Source organism: Chiroxiphia lanceolata, chromosome 2 (genome assembly GCF_009829145.1).
Source record: "Chiroxiphia lanceolata isolate bChiLan1 chromosome 2, bChiLan1.pri, whole genome shotgun sequence".
In the NCBI taxonomy this organism is placed as follows: Eukaryota; Metazoa; Chordata; class Aves; order Passeriformes; family Pipridae; genus Chiroxiphia; species Chiroxiphia lanceolata.
In genome coordinates, this window is record NC_045638.1 from 81,376,351 (window position 1) to 81,394,759 (window position 18,409).

The window sequence follows — 18,409 nt, forward strand, 5'->3', positions numbered from 1 at the left end:
TCCTGAGTTGGAAGGGACCCACAAGGATCATCGTGTCCAACGCCAGACTCTGGCCCAGAAGCTTATGTGAAAAACAACTCTTAATTAACTCAGCCCTATTTTTCTTGCCCCAAATATTCTATTTCTCCTTCTAGAAAGGATCCATTGAGAGGAGTCATCATAAGGTTTTTGCATTATTTATGTCCCACTTGAGTCTTCAAAACTGGCCTTTCCTACAGAGGCTAATTTTATCCAGTGAGAGTTATTGTCTTGTCTCACTATGTAACCATAGTGAGGCTCAGACAGCCAGGTCCTTGTAACAATATTTAGAAGCTCCTTCATATCTAACATAAGATTTTGCTCTCCACATTTTTCTGGGTTGTTGTGCCCCTCTTTGTTTAGCTGTACGCTGCCGAATAAGTTGCCTTAGACATTTCAGTGCCTCAGATGCTTCGTACACCTGGCAGTTTTAATGGTTAGCTTTTGAAGATGGTGACCTCCTAAGCTTTGTCCAGGTGTTGTGTCTTGCCTGGTAAGCATTACTGTTCTGCCCTCCTAGTCATTTGCTGATTAATTTTGGCAAAGCAAGATTCATGCTTCTTTGTCCTTTTCGTTTTCAATGGTTCTCTGAAATTTTCTAATTCACATTTGATACAAAGCGTATTGTGTAATTGTTTTTAGTCATATTAATGTGTATGGAATTTACAGCAGTTTCTATTGTAGGACTTTGAGTCATGCATGTGTTTTCTAGTATTTAGTTTATCATTCCTTTTTTGTTTCCTGCTTTTCTTGAACTTGAAATCTGATCTTAAATCTTCAAAAATCTTTTCATCTCCAAGATAATAGATTTTGCAATTAGTCATTAAATTGCCAGCGCAATGCATTTACTGAAACTGTCTAGAAATGGTGTTTTGCTGTTTGAGTGTTTTCCCTGTAGGTATCTGAAAGGTTATCATATTCTGATCTCATTTATACCTGCTTAAATACAAAAAGACTATGCTAAGGCAGAGGAGATACCTTCCTGTTTGATTCCTGTGCTTAGGATAAAAATCTTGACCCACCTTGTTTTAACTTTAGTCTTCATTTCTTGGAGTGGAAGAAGTCACTTCCCTGTGCAGTGATGATTAATAACTCATGCATCCCAAAACAGAAAATTCATTTGAACAAAAGCAGTCCTGTCTCTTTTTATTATGTTTTTTGGAGATGATAATTTGTCTCCAATTTATTTCTTTCTCATAATGCATCTCTGTCAGGGGAGCCATAATAGCAGGAATTTTGTTACTGTAAAATAGCATGATTAGATGCTGATATTTACCGAGTTCTTTGTTTGCATGCTAACAAAAAGTTGACTTCCACTACAAACCTGCACACCCTGAACTTTGTGTGGAAAACAATGTTTCTTTTCTTGGAAAAGTACATTGACATTAAAAGCTATTTTAGAGCTAAGTTCTTTCTGACACTCCCTATCAGAAAGTGCAGAAGAATATTCTGATCAGTGCCTTATCACTTTGTTATCTTAAGACTTCAGGTTTCATGGAACTATAGTCCTTAAAGTGTTTCTAGAAGTCTGTGTCTATCTTTTATCTGGAAAAACACTTCAAAAAACTGTTGTGATAATAGCATTTCAGGCTAGGCTGGTAGGCTAAAGAATCAGTTTTGAACAATGAGTAGAACAGAATTAAAAAGTACATGTGAGTATGGAAATGAAGCAAAATGCCTATTCACAGATGTTCACAAACCATGCAGAGATGATTATGTTAAGGTGATGAACTGTGGAATAGGATGGAGACAGATTTCTCTCATTCTCTGCTATGATGACAGCATATTTATGTCAAACCATGCTTATAGTGGGTCAAATCAGAAGTCTTGCATGTAGGTCTTTACTGTTTCACTCTGTATCACTTAAAGCTTCTATTTCTTCCAGTATTGTACCTCTGCTTCATCCATGCCTCTCATCTTTTTACAGCAACAGTCCTTTATGTTTTGCCAGTGGCATCAGCTTTGACATGTCATTTGTCCTCATCTCCTAAAAATCGCCTTTGCCTGTCCCTACACTCTTTCTATCCATGTGGTCTCTACCTGTTTTTCATAGATGTCCTTCCACGATTATGGGCTGAGGACAAGGATGTGGATAGGTCTTGACTATTAAAATAATTTTATTTTTTATTTTAATTCATGCTTCATTATGTCACTAAGATCATGTATTATCTGAAGCAGAAGTAGTCATCATTTAATTTCAAGTTTGCTTTTCCTTTTGTCAGCCTTATGCTTCCTTGTCTGTTAGTCTGTACTTTTTAGTGGGCCAGACTTCTGGAAGCAGTCCCTGTAAAACATAGAGCTCCCAGTTCAGCAAAGTACTTGACCAAATGAACTTAAAGCATCTATTCAGGACATATGCTTATGTGCTTTGATGATTGCTTTGCCCAGCAATTTCTGTGTCTTGCTGGATAAAATTAGAACAATAATATGCAAAGAATTTGACTATTAGACAGTAATTAATGTACCAATATGGAGTATTTTCTTTTCCAAATGAACTTTTGCTATACCTTCTCTTTTGTGCATGGAATTTCATAGCAAGGACATTTCAGTGACGAAAGCTGTGGAAACTTAGTTATGCTACCCAGTAATCATGTGAAAGATCTCTTTATTATTGCAAATGGATAAACTGGAAAGAAAAGGAATCAAGTATGGAGCAATAATAAAGTAAGTGAGATTACTTTTCCTCTTTGATTGACATCACTCCAGTACAGCCAGTGCCAAAGAAGTGTAACCAAGGAGAATCCAAATTACGTTATTTAGAAGTTTGCAGTCCCAGATGAATTAATGTGCAGATTTTGTTCCAGCAAAGATTTTTGAATGTGAGTATTTCAATCAGAAGAGACTTCAGGAAAAGAGAAAAATTAAATTTATCTGCTCACTTACAGAGGGGAAGAAAGTGAGATGAGATTTCCCTTTTTATCTTTGCATGAGTTACCAGGGGGCTAAGTTGGGGGGAGTATTGTGCTCTTGACAAGCAACTGGATCCTGACTTGAGCCCTGCTCCTGCTAAATTTGCTTCCACGTGATCAGCCTTGATGATGCTTCCTTCCTTTTTGCCATGAATCAGCCCACAGAACAAAGCAGTGATAGAGAATGGGTATCTGATTTATTTTGCTCTGGACTGGCTGCTACTTGCCACTGTGCTGGGACACAGGAGAAATCAGAATTAGCTATGGCCCTTTGAAGAACCTCATGTCACAGCTGTTCTTGGGACCATTCCTCTATCTCAGACTACATTTAAGTGCTCTGCGGAGGAACACAGATATTTTTGTCCATCATTGATCTTTGCTTCAACAACCAATGCTCTAAGTGAATGGCATATGCAAAATGCTCATCCTAAGATTATGTTCCCTGGTGCATGGGAAAGAAATCAATAGAAGGAAAGTAGTGCAGTGTCACTGAGAATATTATCGTCCCCAAAATAACAAATGGAAACAGGAATCTCCTGGGCATGCAAACTAAGGCAAGCAAGCGCAAACCTCAAATGCAGGAGAAAAAAAGAAGTAATTTTACGATTATTACAGACTCCGAATCCCAGCAGATACTTTTCTGTGGTGGTGGTTGCCTAGAGCAATATGTGGTGGTGTGATAGGAGTGGTGGCAGTACTTGGTAGCGTATTTATGGAAGGCAGTGCAAGGACTCTCTTGGTGTTATGAGTGCCTGCAGACCCTAAAGGGAATCTGTGGACAAGAAATAAATCATGGGATTTCTATATTTTATTACCTAGGAAGCATCACTTTTCCCTATAGTTCTTTAAATTATATTCTTGTAGAAAATGTGGGTAAATTATGTACAAAAGGTCTGGCAACAGAGGTGACTAAGCAGCTTTCAGTCACAGAAATAATGAAGAAGATGTTCAAGAAGAGGTTAAATTGTGTAATTCAGCAAAGGTGCAGAATTAGGCATTAAAGCTAGGAAAAAGTAATATTTTAAATTCTCTGATACAAGAGTGCTAATTCCAAGAGATCTTCTAAGGTGACATTCAACCTTCCCCATATTGTGTTCAGATTTAGGAGTGCTGGGAAGGTCTGTACCAGAGATTGGTGTGGTGATTCACTGAAGCTGGAAAAGTGTATACTTTTATTTAGGAGACACAGAGCACACTTCTGCTATGATGTCCCTCCAAAAGATTGACCCAACACAGACCTTCCCCAAGACATGACGGTTTGGCTTTCCAGATTGGATCAGAATAAACTCTGAAAGGTCTGAAAAACTGAGTATGCTAATGAATTGGGGCCAAGGTAAGCTAGCCAATCTGCATCCCTGATTGACTTAGTTCGACTCTAGGCATCTGAAAATTCCTTCCCAGTTGCTGCCCGTTATGGTGAAGATTTCCCTCATGTAGAGCAAGTCCTCCAGAGAGCATCTTTTCTCTTCTTAGTGTTTAATATGTCTCAGGAAGAGTAGGGAGCAGGGGTTTCCTTCCCCGGATATTGGTGATGGTTTGGTGCTGTGTTTCAGTGCAGGTATTTTGCTGTATGTCAAAAGCCTGGGTTTGCTACTTGTGCAATATTATGATTTGGGATCAGGAATTTTCTTTCAGCCCAGATTGGCAATGACTGGGTAGAGAAGAGTTGCTTTCCTTTGTAGTGTGAGGCATTGTTCACTTCGTAGGGCTGGCCTGATTTTTATGTAACATACCCCTGCCTTTGGTTGGACACAGCATATTGATCCTGCCATTCATTTCTCCTGCTGCTTCACTATGGCCATTACAGCGGCAGCTTTTGATCTTCCACTAGGACTAAAATTTGGTAGGAGTGTCCTACAGTGTGGGGGCGTGCAGCATCTGTGATTGATGGATCGGTCTGGTCTGATTACACCAATGTAAGAGCCACCACATAGAGCTGAGCTCTGTAATGGGCCATGTGGCTGATCCGTTCACGGGCTACTTGAGAAACTTGGGCTGCTGCTACTTCTTCCTGAACGTCTCCATAGCTTCTTCTTGCCCAGGAAGACAGCAACCTGTCTTGCTGTAGTACAAAGCTCACACTGGAAACCTGAGTGAACAAAAAGAGGTTTCATAAGGAAGAGATTTTTCTGGAAGGTTTCTGACAGAGAAAGATGAAGGTAAAGCCCCAGAGTCATGCCTTTTCTGAAAAACAATCTCAACTGCTGATAGTAGCTGTGTAAATCTACTTAAATGAGAAAACAGTGAAGCATCTTTATTTTTCTCTCTTTCATAACAGAACATTTAGGCATGAAAACCCATAATTTCCAAGTGAGTCACTGGAACAGAGCAGCTTTAAAGGAACCACCATGAAGTTTGCAGCAGGTGAAAGGAGCCAAAAAATGAGATAAGGGTGAGGCATTTTGTGTTCATAACACGGTCAAGAACTTCTGTCGGCTCATGTACAGGTTGTGTTCATGTAGGAGACCATAAAACATGGTGGAGTTTTATGGACTGAATAAAACAGGAGCCCTTAGAACTACACATGGGCTCTAAGTCTCTTATAACTTTATTTCCTTCAAAGGTATTTATTTTTTAAAGGACATGGTAACAAACTGGCTTTCTCAAAATATACATTACTATTTTGCACAAATTTAAGAAAAAATATATTTATAATTTTTTGCAGTTTAGGTCACTGACTGAATGTGAATAAGTGTGGCAATTCTTTTTTGCATTTTTTTGTGTCAGAACTGCACATCTCTTTGAAACAAATTATCTAATTATGCCAATGAAGATTTATACCACAATCTATAATAAATAAATAATAAATAAAGCCCTTTACCATGTTTTAGCTTGCAGCTTAGACTTGGTAGCTTTACATTGCCTTTTAGATCCTATAATCTCTACAGCAGGACAAGATTTCTCAGCGTGCTTGGAATTGCCAGCCTGTATGTGACCAAATCCAAATCTCACTGAAATTAGTGAGAGCACTTTCAATAACTCCGACATGCTAAAGAAGAGGCCCTTTCAGCAAGCATATGATGCTCAAGCTATTTAATCTTTTGTGTCTTTATAGAGATAAAGGCATGATCAGTAACAAGGAGTCTTACTCAGCCTCATGTTGGCACCAGCTACGTGAGTGCCTTGAGAAAGCCACAGTCTAAGTGCCTACCTGCCAAAAAGAGCAGGGGCTGTGGGAATTGCTGCAAAGCCTCTGATGAAAGATGTTAACAGCATCGTCCGCCACTTGACTGCTGTTGAAAGTTCAAGTCTACCCTTATGATGGTTAGGCTGATTGCTGTTTTTTGAAGCATTTCAAGTGAGCAGAATTAAAGGTCCAAACCAGAGCCTACCCACCACCAGATAACTGCAACAATAATACATCTCATGGTCACCAGAAAGGGGAGCCTGCCTCTTTTCCTCTTCTCCCTTGCTCCTGGCATCTATGGCACCAACTGTGACCTTGCAAGGGGCCAAATCAGACTGCTGACTGCCCCCAAAAATCCACTGTTTTTTGCTGGATTAGTCCTCTACTAGTTTACTGAGCTGGTTTAGCTCACAGAGGATTTGTACAGATGCTCGCAAAAAAGAGACAGGACTGTGTGGTTGCTTGCATGAACCTGTGGAGCACATCAGTTTACTGTCAGAGATATGAGAAAAGACTCCTTCTTGAAGGCTTCTCTTTTTCCAGCTCTATTGATTAGTTTGAGACAAGGTGATACCTCTCCCTACAAACTTGCCTGCTTTATCCTTAGATCATCACAACTCCAATATTACTACTCAATAACACATACAGTGATCCCTTCAGCCATTAAAGGAAATCCCCAGGAGCCACCCTGAATGGAATAACCTCTGTGAAGCCTTTTGGAAAGGCTAGTTATTATGTGGAGTGGACAATAAAGGGAAATGAGGTTTACGTTTGCTTATCCGAAAGGCCAGAGCGAGTTCATAGATTATTCTTTGCACAGATAAGCTAGACCTAATGTAAACATTCCTGACTGGGAAGTATCTGCTGTTTGTTTTCCTAACTTTAACCATGTGGCTAGCAAAAGCAGAATAAATGAAATAAAAGACAGGCATTTTAATAATAAAGGACCCAGTCTTTGAAAACTCATGTTACTGCTCCCTGAAAAGAAAAAAAAGTTAAAATTGTCTTTTCTACTCAGTGCATGAAACACATATTGAATTGGCTGCAAACCTTTCTTGTAAGTGAAAACTGGTGAGATTTCAAATCTATCCCAGCAGATACTCTTCATTACACTAGAGCAGAGCAACCTGCTCATTTTAGTTAAAGGATTCCTCCTGTGCCCTTTATGTGTGTAACACTGAGGTTATACTAGGTTTTCTGTGGAAGTAATGGATATTTGTCCAAGGGGGAGCTTGAGGATCAGAGGGGAAGGTTCTAATGTTTTGCAATTCTGCTACAGAAAATTCCAAAATCCTTGGTGAATATAAATTAGCATAACACAGCTCTTAAAAATCTCACCCACTACCCATCTGTATCTTTAGGTTCATAAATATTTGAGGAAAAAACCCTCTATCTTTTCTGCTAAAGCTGTTTACAGAGTATTTCAAATGATTGATTTGTTTGCTCTTCACTGTCTTTTTCAAATCTGACTAGACTTAAGAGTTTGTATCACCAAAGTCTCAACTCTCCATAGTCAGTTGTTCAACTCTGCCTGGGTATTTCAGAGCTAACAAAAGTGTGGTTTTTTACAATTAGTCCTCTCTGATAAAAGTTTCCACTAAAAAGGATAGAACTTTGGTTTCTATTTTTTCATCAAAAAATTGCAGCATGTTGTAGAAGAGTTGAAAACACAGGGCTGGATGAGGGAAAGGAGGACTGGCATCAGAATGAAAATAGAAGACCTGGCTGTTGGAGCTGGTCTGATGCCACTATGTAGTGATGTTTGTGGTAGCTGCTGTTTCTATGGCAACATGACAGCATGATTTACTGCAATAACAGAGAAAGTAAATGCAAAGCTTTTGTTTAACTTTGATGCCATGAGCTATTTGTTGATATTGGGCAGGATGGAGGGAGAAGTCCTTTGGCTTCCAGTTAAGCACATTGCTAACTTGTTTTAACTATGAAGAGAAGTCAGTAAGGGGGATCAATGGTGTTCAGATCTCCCTTCTGTGCTCACAGAGCTTGTACACACACACAGACATGGCACACAACTTCCCTGTGGTGCAGAGCGTAGCAGACTTCCCTATGCAGACTGCAATGCCCATCCATTGCTCAGCTCAGGAGAGCGGCTCAGCCGAGGTCACTGGGCAGTCAGTGGCGCTTGCTGGCTCAGGCTTCACGCTGGGCTGGGTCTCCAGGTTGAAGGTTAGGTGAGTTACCAGAGTAGGGTGACTGGAGACTTAGTTTGCTTCTGGAATATGTCAGCAGGGGTGGGTATGGCACCAGCAGAGCTAAAGAGATGGGTTTATTTGAGTCCATGATGGCTGGAGGGACTTGCTGAAGTGTGATAGCGGTATGACTGAGGTGGGGAGAAGTGCTACAGTTTGGGAGAGAAAGGAGATCCACCTTTATAATGAGGTCCCTCAAGGATCAGAGGGCTAAGTTGGAGCTTGTGTTGGTAAACAAAAACAGCTTCTGGCCACTGTGGTTGAGATCTGGTCCTCTGTACTGGGTTAGGATGAAGGTTGGGACAAAGGGGCAAAAGAGCATGTTTGCTACCTAGTCCTAGAAGATACACAAGGAAAAGGTAGAGGCTGTTAAGTAATTGTTCCGGGTTTGGAAGACCATTAAGACTGTAATGAAGACTGGAGTTAACACAGAGAGAAAAGTATAGGATCAGGGAGAGTGTGAGACTTCACATTTAGTTTTGTTGTTGAACCATACAACATCACAGAACTGGATGAAGGCTGGTTTCAGATGTGGAAGCCATCTTTTGTTTAGTTGTGAAGTAGATGTGTCTGATTAGGATTAGGGTACTGGGGCTGGGCAGCTTGACTGTACCATCAAGCCATTTCATCTGAATTTTCTCTTTCTATCTATCCCTTGTGGATGTGCCAAGCCGTAATCACAAAGAAGTGAGATCAGCCAGGACAATCCCAATGGGGAACTGAAGTCCACTGCTGTAGTACTGGCTGTGCCACTGGCTGCAACTGGCTGCCAGTCTCTGTGGGTGCCACTCAGCACCAGAAACAGGCCATGAGCAATCACCTAGTTTCCAGCAGTGCATCCTCCCCTGAAGCTCTTACTTTTCTTGTTTTGTGATAGTCCCCCATCTGGGAAAGATAATCCTGAGCCCTTCTTGCCATGGCCTTCTTGCCTGGTTTGAGTACCAGGAGTGGGGAGGTTCTGATGAGGCAGTGCCCACCTTTACTCCCCCAGTGTTTTAAATTCATCCCTCTCTGTTTGATCCTGAGCAATCTCAAGGACAGGAAACTTAGCTAGATAAGCCTCCCATCTACTTCACTAGGACTCTTCATATGTTTTTATTAGTATATTAAGATGCCAACTAGCACTGAGCAGCTTGAGCCATTACCATCAGGCCACATAGTTTTCCCAAGCAAGGTGGCCCTATGACATCACCCTGATCCTTGACCATCTTAGGGACAGCTCCTGGCCCCTGCCATGCAGGTCCACACAGTTAAGTGGCGGTACTGCTGCTCTGAAGCAGTGTTAGTAGGATCCAAGTCAGCCTTTACTGACTCTTGTGAAATATATCTGATGACTTTACCTTTTCTTCGTGTGTAAATAACATGTATATCAGCAATAAATAGCATTGTTGAAATGACAGAAACCTTAGGGATAATTATAGGGAAGAACTTACATGTTTACTACCTTCCTTCTACCTTGCAATTATAGAAGAGTGTTTATTCTTTTTTTAATCTGCAGCAGTTCTTATTCCATAAGACCCTTTTGCGGTGTGTGCTGCTGGAGTGCATTTGTAAAGCAAAATTAGCAAAGAGGACACAGATGTTGCTCTCCATTCTCTTTTTAGCCATACAAATTATAAACAATGTCCCTTTATATTAAGATGCACTTTTCTGTCTCATGTTGGTTTTAGAGCTGATTCTTTCAGTATGTTTTCTGTTTAGAGCAGCCTGTTCTTGTTTAAATGTCCCCACAACTGTACTCCATGTGAAAACAATGTTGCTTTCACATTCAGTGCACAAATCTCGAATTCATATGTATATTTCGGAACCAGTGCAAGGACAGAGAATTAATAACATTGTAGAGGGCCACAAAAAACAAACAGCACTTTTCTCACTAAAGTCTACACTGAGTCATCAAATGTACTTTGACTTGTCTATGAAGAGGTAACAGGTAACATGCCCTAGAGCAAAAATACCTTCCTCATTGTGACCTTGTTAGATGCACATTAATAGAGAGTCTTAGAGCTGATGGTGGTGGAAGTTGAGTTGTTTTTCACTAAGACTTTTCTGTAATGAATTCTCTCCTACTGGAATACATGATATTCAAAAGCCTTAGTTCAGATTTCATAGCACAGAGACTTTAAACTTTTTTTCTACCCAAAATCAAAATCAATTATCTGCATTTATGGTATTGTTTTCTTTTATAACCCAGATGTGCAGGCATTCTGACTTGTGTCAAATTTTGATTTAGTTGACTCTGGTTGAGAACTGCAAATAAGAAGATGTACTTGAGTGCTTTCTCCCCCCCCCCCCCCCCAAAATCAATAACTAGTTCACATTGGTTTTAATTTAATACATACTCCCATCAAACATATATTTTAAAGGCAAACTGTGTTAAGTTCACTACTCACAGCTTCTGAGTAGACAGCAACAGATAACAACACAAAAGTGCATGTGGGAGGGAAGGGGTGCTATAATTGCCCAAAACTGGAAGAAGTTTGTCATAAAACTGTGAACAGCTGTTGTTAAGACTCATTCTGAGCAGAAGAATGCACCTCCTGATGTTTCTGTTCATTCGAGACATTTCTGTGCCACATGGTGCCCATCACACTGAATGCTTTCCCTATGGGCTGAGTAGCTAATAAGACAGAGCAAGCTTTATTTGAACAGTGAGATATCTTGAGTCAGCATGTCATATGCAATAAAAAACTATGAACTTGAGTGGTGAAAATGAATTTAGGATACTACAGATTCCCGATAAAATTTTCTCCAGCAGTGAGCATCATATATAAAAAATTAAATTGTCATGCTTGATAGGTTTTGTTTGTTTGTTTGTTTTGTTTTCCTTTAATTTGGGGAACAGGATATTCTTTGGGGCTTTGACATGTTATACAATAGGACTTGAACTGGATTTTTTAGATTTTTGGGGGGGATAAAATTGCAGTTTGTGTTTTTAGTGGTGACTTTTGGATTTATCTCAAAGTTAGAACTGAGAATATTGCTGTTATTGCTGGACTTATGTGGAGCTTTATTAAAATAGAAACTTGCAGGAGGTAGGGTATTAGTCTGTAATAGATCTTAAAACTGGGAGTCCAGTCTCATGTTTGATAAACTGAAGAGATTGATTGAGGATAGGCCAGAGGTAAACAATGATCTTCTTGATGTACTGTGATGGATTTATCTGTGTTATCAATGTTGAAGCTAATGCAACCAAAAAATCAGCAGCCATGAATAATTTTGGAGAAAGGTTTAATTTTACCTTTCCACTTCTAGGCAGCATACTTCAGTTGTAAATTTGCAGAATTTTTCAGTTGTAAAATTGCAGAAAACACACTCTAAAGAAGCTCATAACCTGAGAGTACTTTCTACTTCATTATTTGAAGGATGAGACTATTTTCCCTGCACACTCTTCAATTTTTCTTCAAGTTTGGCAAGATGAAACATTTCCAGACCCAAAGCAGCCATTTTACAACCAACAGCTGCCTCTCCCTAGTCCAGCTGGCAAGCACCTTCCCTTCTGCCTTTCTCTTTTTTTATTGCTGATAGGTTTTGTCTCATTTTATCTCCTGAAAACAATTAGACAGTCATCAAATGGCAGTCCTTCCATTCTATGTTGGGGCTGGACTCTGGTGAAAGGTCAAACCATTTCCAACCGTCCTCTTTCACATACAGCCTTCCTTTAAAGCAGCCCTCAAAAAATAATCCAAATGTGGGCAAGACATTTGCAGCTGGCTTATATGAAGGAGCATTCATTACGTGTGTGTGAGATAGTTTATACAGCTCTCTTCATGAGGAGAGAACAGGAGCTGGAAGAGATCCAGTTGGTGCCTTGTGAATCTTGTCATGGCTAAGTCAAGTCCTTCCCCTTTGTCTTCATCCTGTGCCTCCTTTACTTTTACTTCATTTCAAACTCTAAGCCTTATGTTCTTCCAGCTCACTGTCATGCAAACCTCTCACTTGCACTGCCAACTTTTGGATGAGATGTACTGTGCCTCAGTAGTGCCTATCCTTCTGCATCAGCTCTCAAAGAAGCTGAAACAACTGACTCCTGCAGCCATCTAGAGAAAGGAGAGAGAAGGTACCAGCCACAGCACTCTGAAAGCAATGGATTCATAGAAAAGGATATGAAAAGCATTGGAATGGCACAGGGCTTTCAAACATTTCATCACAGCACAGCAAGAGGTACTGCTCTCCCCTGTAAAGACCAGGCATTTGTTACTTGCTTAGAACAGTTTATCAACGAACCAGCAACTGGGCTTTTTTCATTTTGCTGCTCAACCCAATGTCATGGCCACTGGTTTTTTGCCTCTTATATTTTTAGCATTGGGAGTTAGTAACCAAAAAATATTCAGGGGTGTAAGATACAAATGTGGGACCCAAGAAACCTGTTCAGTGTCTGCCACTGTGCAGATTTCCTTCAAGCTTTTTAAGGAGATAAGTGTTCAGGTCCTCAGTATTTTTTAATTTTTTTTTCAGCAGCTGGGATAAAACCTGCAGTCATCCTGAGGCTTCAGCATTGATTTTGGCACAGATAGAATTTTACTTTCTGTGTATCTAAACCACAGCTGAACATCTGGAAAATAGGGGACCTTTCATTCCTATTTTGTCTTTTAGATCATCAACTATTCAAGGCATTTTCTTACAAACTAATCTAACAAAAGCCTGCCCCAGCCCAGCCACAAGGCAGGAGATTGTTATTAGTGCTGCTTCTGACAGCCTGGCAAAGAGAACAGTAATGTAATGAAGAGGTGAGAACAGGTGGGTATTTTGACTTGCTGGTTGCTTTGTATACCTAGGCTGAAATTTTCAAAAAGTGTGGAAGAATTGTTCCCTAAATACTCATTTTGTTTATCAAGTGTTTTGGAAGGATAAAAGCAAAATTTGATCTGTGTGTGTGGGCATACAGGCAGGCGCACACACACAGACATGCGTGCCTTGGAATCTGTTTGCAGTACCATAATGAAGCAAACTCCTGGAGCTGAGCTCTAGATCCTCGGGGGAAATACTGTCTTTGCTGAGAAGAAACATTTCATTTTTGAGTCTAAGTGAAAATGCTGATAGCAGCCGTACTGAAGAGCCTGCCTTTTGAATAAACACTGACTTGCTTATCCAAAAGGCAGTAAAATCACCTTTGGTTTGATGGATTCAGCTGCAGCATTGAGTAATGAGCTGAGAAATAACATTGTACAGACCTGTCAAAGCACCTCTGCATGATCAGACTCAGCATTACATGAGCTGACAGCAGACTATGGTGGGAAGTCACCCATTGACAAACAGGAACAGGAGTTGTGGTTGTATTTCCACCAGCATCATGCAGCTGGGGACAGACATTGCTGGGCTGTGCCCAACTGGCCACCATCCCTGTCCCTGCTCTGCTCTTCTTGCTGGGCACTGTAGGACAGTGCCATGTTGGGGAGAGCACTGCCCTGTCCCTCACCATCACCCTGGACTCCCAGCTCACCTGCCCTCACCTGTCAAGGTGCAGTCTGGTGGGCACACTCTGCCACATCCTTTTTTAAAACACAAGGATAATTCCTTGTGAGCTCACTGAGCAGGCGTGGGTGAAAACCAATGCTGTGCTGCAGACATGACTGCAGTGTGAACCCAGGTGCCTGGCAGCAGTCCCTGATGTGTCCTGCCCCAGAGGAGCAAAGCAAACAGGGACCTGGAGAAAGGTTTTTGTGTCTGCAAACTGATTCACTTTTCCAACTGCAGAAAAAGATGTAAAGACAAGGAAGTTGACCCAATAAATAAGTATTGCCTCTGCCTATAAAGCATATGTTGTCTAGGTCCTTAAGCTATCAAGGCTACAACAGCATTATCAATAAATGCACCTGTATTTCCCTGCATAGACATTTTATAAAACCTTTTTTCTTTGTGTGAGTTTCCTCCCTACAGAACAAGAAACTTAATTCAAAACAGATAACGGAATAATGGGATGCAGTCTCTGCAAGAAGCCAAGGTGACCCTTTATATAATCTTTAAAACCTCAGAAAATTAGACATTTCTTTTGCCTTGTGAGGACTGAAGCCCTGAAGACCTGATCCCTAATATGGATGACAAGTGTGAACATGACTTAAATTGATCATAGGCACTCCACGTTAGGCTGTGCAGGAACAGTTTGCCATCATGCTTCATTTTAGGGCTCTGTGCACAGGTAATTTATAGAAGCTTATCTGATGATTATTGTCTGTTATAAACATGTAGGGATATGTTAAATGTGTTACACATATTATAGATAATATTATAGATAGATGCAAGCCACTGCTGTAGGTAACCTATTGGACTGCTAATCTTTGTAAAAAAACACCAGTAGCAGCTCATTAAAAGTGAACATACCATGAAGGGTGACCCAGCTTGCCCTAGGATGGGGATGCTCTCATCACAGATGTTTCAGATAAACTCTCTATATCTGTCAACATGTTTCAATGTTTGCTCAACAGTTGTCCTATTAGCACTCACATAAACCTTTTGTGCTTACGTACTTGCTTTTGGTGGGTAGAATAAGTTTCACTGGGCTTTATTTACTGCAATGTCCTGGAAATCCCCCCACTATGTACGGTCTCCCATGTTCCAGAGACACCAAGCAGAGTTAGTCTGCAGGGTTGTGTGTATGTAGCAAAGGTCAGCCTGGGGCAGAATCCTCCAGCCACCTCTGGTCAAGGTGAAGCAGGTGCCAGGAGGAGCTCATAGCTTGTCCCCAGCAGCAGAGCTCTCCACAGGCAGTGTTGCAACAGGAAAAGCAGCACCACCATGGCAAGCACCATGACTGTCCTCCATCCAGCTTCCAGGCACTGCTTATGCACAGGCTCTTTAATCCTGACTGAGAAGCAGCTCCTGGACTCTCTTCTCATGAGAAACCCCACTTCTCTCCAGTCCATTGCTGGTCTGCTGTCTTGGGTTCCCTCTTGTTTAATCCCAGTCTGGCCCCAGCACCCTGGGTTGCCTCTCCCCAGCAGTCAGTGTGCCATATGATGGGGGAGCTGTGGGTTCAAAGTCCCCAGGCAGTCTAGAGTTTATATCACCTGCTTCCTGGTTACATACACAGTATGTAACCCATACTGTGAAAGATGCCTGTCTCCATGCTCTCACAGGGAATGTATGAAATTAAGTCTCAGCCTCATCAACAAATCTGAACCCAAGGAAAGGTGAGATTTGAGAGACAACCCACTCCTCAGCAGTGGTGATGGCCTGAATCCCTGCTCAGTGTGTCAGCTCTGGAGCTGCTGAGCTTTAGCATCTCCCTTTCATGTATAGGGAAGAGTATATGAATATGCATTCATAACTGGGGTGCCTATGTCAGCTCTAGATAGCTTTAAGCATCACTTGGATGCTTAAAGCTTTATTGCTACCACAGGCATTTACCTTGAATCACTTTTACTTGAGGTATGAACAGAGAACTATCCCCAATAACAGCTCCCTCCCCATCAGCCTGTTTCCTCATTGGATAGGGAACTCAGGACAATATTTTCTATTCCCTTGAGTTCTTCTCAAACACTGCTGGTCTCTTCCTTGGAGCTCATCTCAAGCATCTCAGTGGTTGCCACATGAGCAGAGCACAGTCCAGACTCTGAAGCTAGCCCTGACTTAGGCAGGAGGTGGGACCAGAATATCTGCAGGGGTCCCTCCTAACCTGCATTTTTCCCTCTGATCAATGAAGAAATGCCTATAGGCAGAAGCGATGCTGGGGCCAGACTGTGACCTGCACTGTAATGTCAAAGCAAAGCCCAGATAAAAGTTCATCTGTGCTTCTGAGATTAGGATCCAAGTTCTTTTTTTTAAGTACAGTGTAATACCTCATTGTTACAAAACCTGAGAGCACTGTCAGACAAATCCTGCTATGTAGCAGGATATCAGTATTATCACTGATAATAAAGTTACAAAGGCACAACTGATAAGGAAAAGCCCAAATTCCACCCAAGTATTGATTGCCATGGATTTATTCTGGATATGCCAGCATATTTGAAATGACTCAGTTGTTTTTTCTGGCTATCTAATATACAATAAAATCTCTGCCATTTTTTTAAATTTATTTTTTAGCTATTTGTAATCAAAACCTGCAGGAAGCAAAATAGCCATCACAATTGTTAGGGAATCTGCAGCACATGCAAATCTTGAAAAATAAATCTTTTCCAAGTGCCCTATATATCCCAGATATGGGCTGACAGAAAGAGTAGAGTCAGTACCAAATTTAGCTTGTGCTGCCTTCTCCCTGGGAAATACCTCCCAGGGACTCACACATGTGTGTATTAAGGTACCTCTTGTTCACAAACCCTGGTCTGTCAAAGTTCCAGCAGTGTGGCATGAGAAAATGTCGTCTCTCCAGGCATTTGGGGATTCATAGATTAACAACCACACCTTGAAATACCACCCTCTCATGAGCCAGGCAGCCAGTCAAGATCCTGCAGCATGCTTTCATGTGTGGTCAGTATGCAACTCTGATTTATGAGCGAGTGCTGCACTTTGTACTGATCACAGATGCCTGTCTGCTTTTGACAGCACGATCTCATTGCTGTTTAAATGAAAGATGACTGTTATGCTATACTACCGGTAACCAGGAAAACTATGGTAGAATGTGAAGTGATCCAGAGCCAGGAGTTATTCTCCATCATAAAATCCTCTCTGGCAGGCTTGTGGGATGCTATCATCTACCAGAGGTGCAATTCCAAAAATATACTGAGGCAGGAGCCAGTACTGAGGTCCCTCTGGGCAGCAGTGTGCAAAGCAAACAGCAGCAGCAGCCTGGCAGCCTTTCCTGAATGAGCACAAGGAGGCAGGTTGTAGAGTTGTTTTTGAACAAAGAGATAGTGAGAGTTCTGAGACAGGAAAGCCAAGTTTTGCAAACCAGTACAGAGTGTTCTAAAAAGCAGTAAACATCATTAAAATGATTTAATGATTTTTTATATGTACATGCTACCTTCCCTCTGGCCAGACTATAACTGCGTGTCTCCCGTGTTCCTACAAGAAACTGGGCACTACTTTGTCTTTTGCATCCATCTTTCTCATGCTTTTCTCTCTTTGGTTTCTAACCAGTATGCACCTTTTTCCCTCTTCCTCTAAATAATTCTCCGTAAGAGCTTCCTGGCTGTACAGCAACAAGCATAGAAGTAAGAGGTGGTCTCAGAGTGGAAAAACGATCTCCCACAGAATGCTCCAACTCTAGTGAAGCTATAAAATGTTATCCTACTAAAGATGTTCCCGAAGACTTGCTCAGCATGATAACACAAGGCTGAGAGCCAAGAGTGAGGTAATCCACTAATTACTTTACCAACACAATAGCTGAGCCAAAAGCAGAATGCAAAGCAAAACACTTGAAATTAAAACTGTTTATCAAACTTCAGAGTGCTCTGACCAGGATGCGAAGACGTGTCTGCCCATTGCCTCACTATACCTCCATTATAATAACCCTCTTCTCATCAGGGAAGCAGGTTCACTAAACATCTAGGAGAGCTACCTCAGCATCAGGAAGGGGAAGAAGAAGCTCGTTCAACTCCCACCCCCATGACAGTGTAAGTCTTTGGGTACTAAGCACTGATAGCCTTTGCAATGAGGGAAAATGGTACCTGGATTGTGTCTTAGAACTGATAGTGTTGTGCCTTTGCAGGGTATGTTTTGGTTTTCCTCTTCCTCATTTCTACAAGTGTATCAGAGAGAGTCACCACTTCGTAGTGGGTTTAGGTGGGCCTTGCAATGAGCAGGAAGATCATCCCATGCTCTTGTGTCTAGAGTTCTTGTCCTCGTGAGGTGAAGATTGTCGTCCTCTGCTGATGTAACATCAAGTAAATAGAATTGTGCCAATTGATAGCAATTGATAGATCGAACCCAAAGCTTACAGCTAACCTTTGTGTTTGGAAAAATAGAGTCTAAACGGATTCTGAGTCCTCTTCTGGATTTATAATTCTTCTCCAGAAGATAATGGTCAATCTGCTGTGTAGTATGTACCCTTAAGTGTTCTAGGATGAAAGAGAAAATATAAATTAATTTATGTACCTGCACAGGACTTTTTTTCATATGTGGGATATGCCTCAGTTGGGCACCAAGGAATTTGTAATTGCATTAAGACCATCACATTAGATACTCCCTTGCCTGAGTCATCTGCAAAACCTGAACCTCTAGATGTGCTCCAGCCACACACCTCCTTTTCCTTTGGTCTTTGCAGTTTCTCTCCT

General features: G+C 41.3%; 1 protein-coding gene across 5 annotated transcripts in view; it reads left to right on the forward strand.

Moving 5' to 3' along the window:
* FAM76B (family with sequence similarity 76 member B) overlaps nucleotides 1-18,409 on the forward strand; it is a 58,945-nt gene that overhangs the window by 26,103 nt on the left and 14,433 nt on the right. For 2 of the 5 annotated variants that reach the window (XM_032681198.1, XM_032681202.1), the window contains one exon: nucleotides 5,206-5,489. The exons of 1 other annotated variant lie outside the window; for it this stretch is intronic. In XM_032681198.1, the coding sequence (XP_032537089.1) occupies nucleotides 5,206-5,214 (9 nt within the window). In that variant the 3' untranslated portion in view covers nucleotides 5,215-5,489. Of the gene's footprint in view, nucleotides 1-5,205; nucleotides 5,490-12,854; nucleotides 12,994-18,409 lie in introns of those variants that run through there. 2 more of the 5 variants (XM_032681200.1, XM_032681196.1) reach the window with 2 other exon arrangements.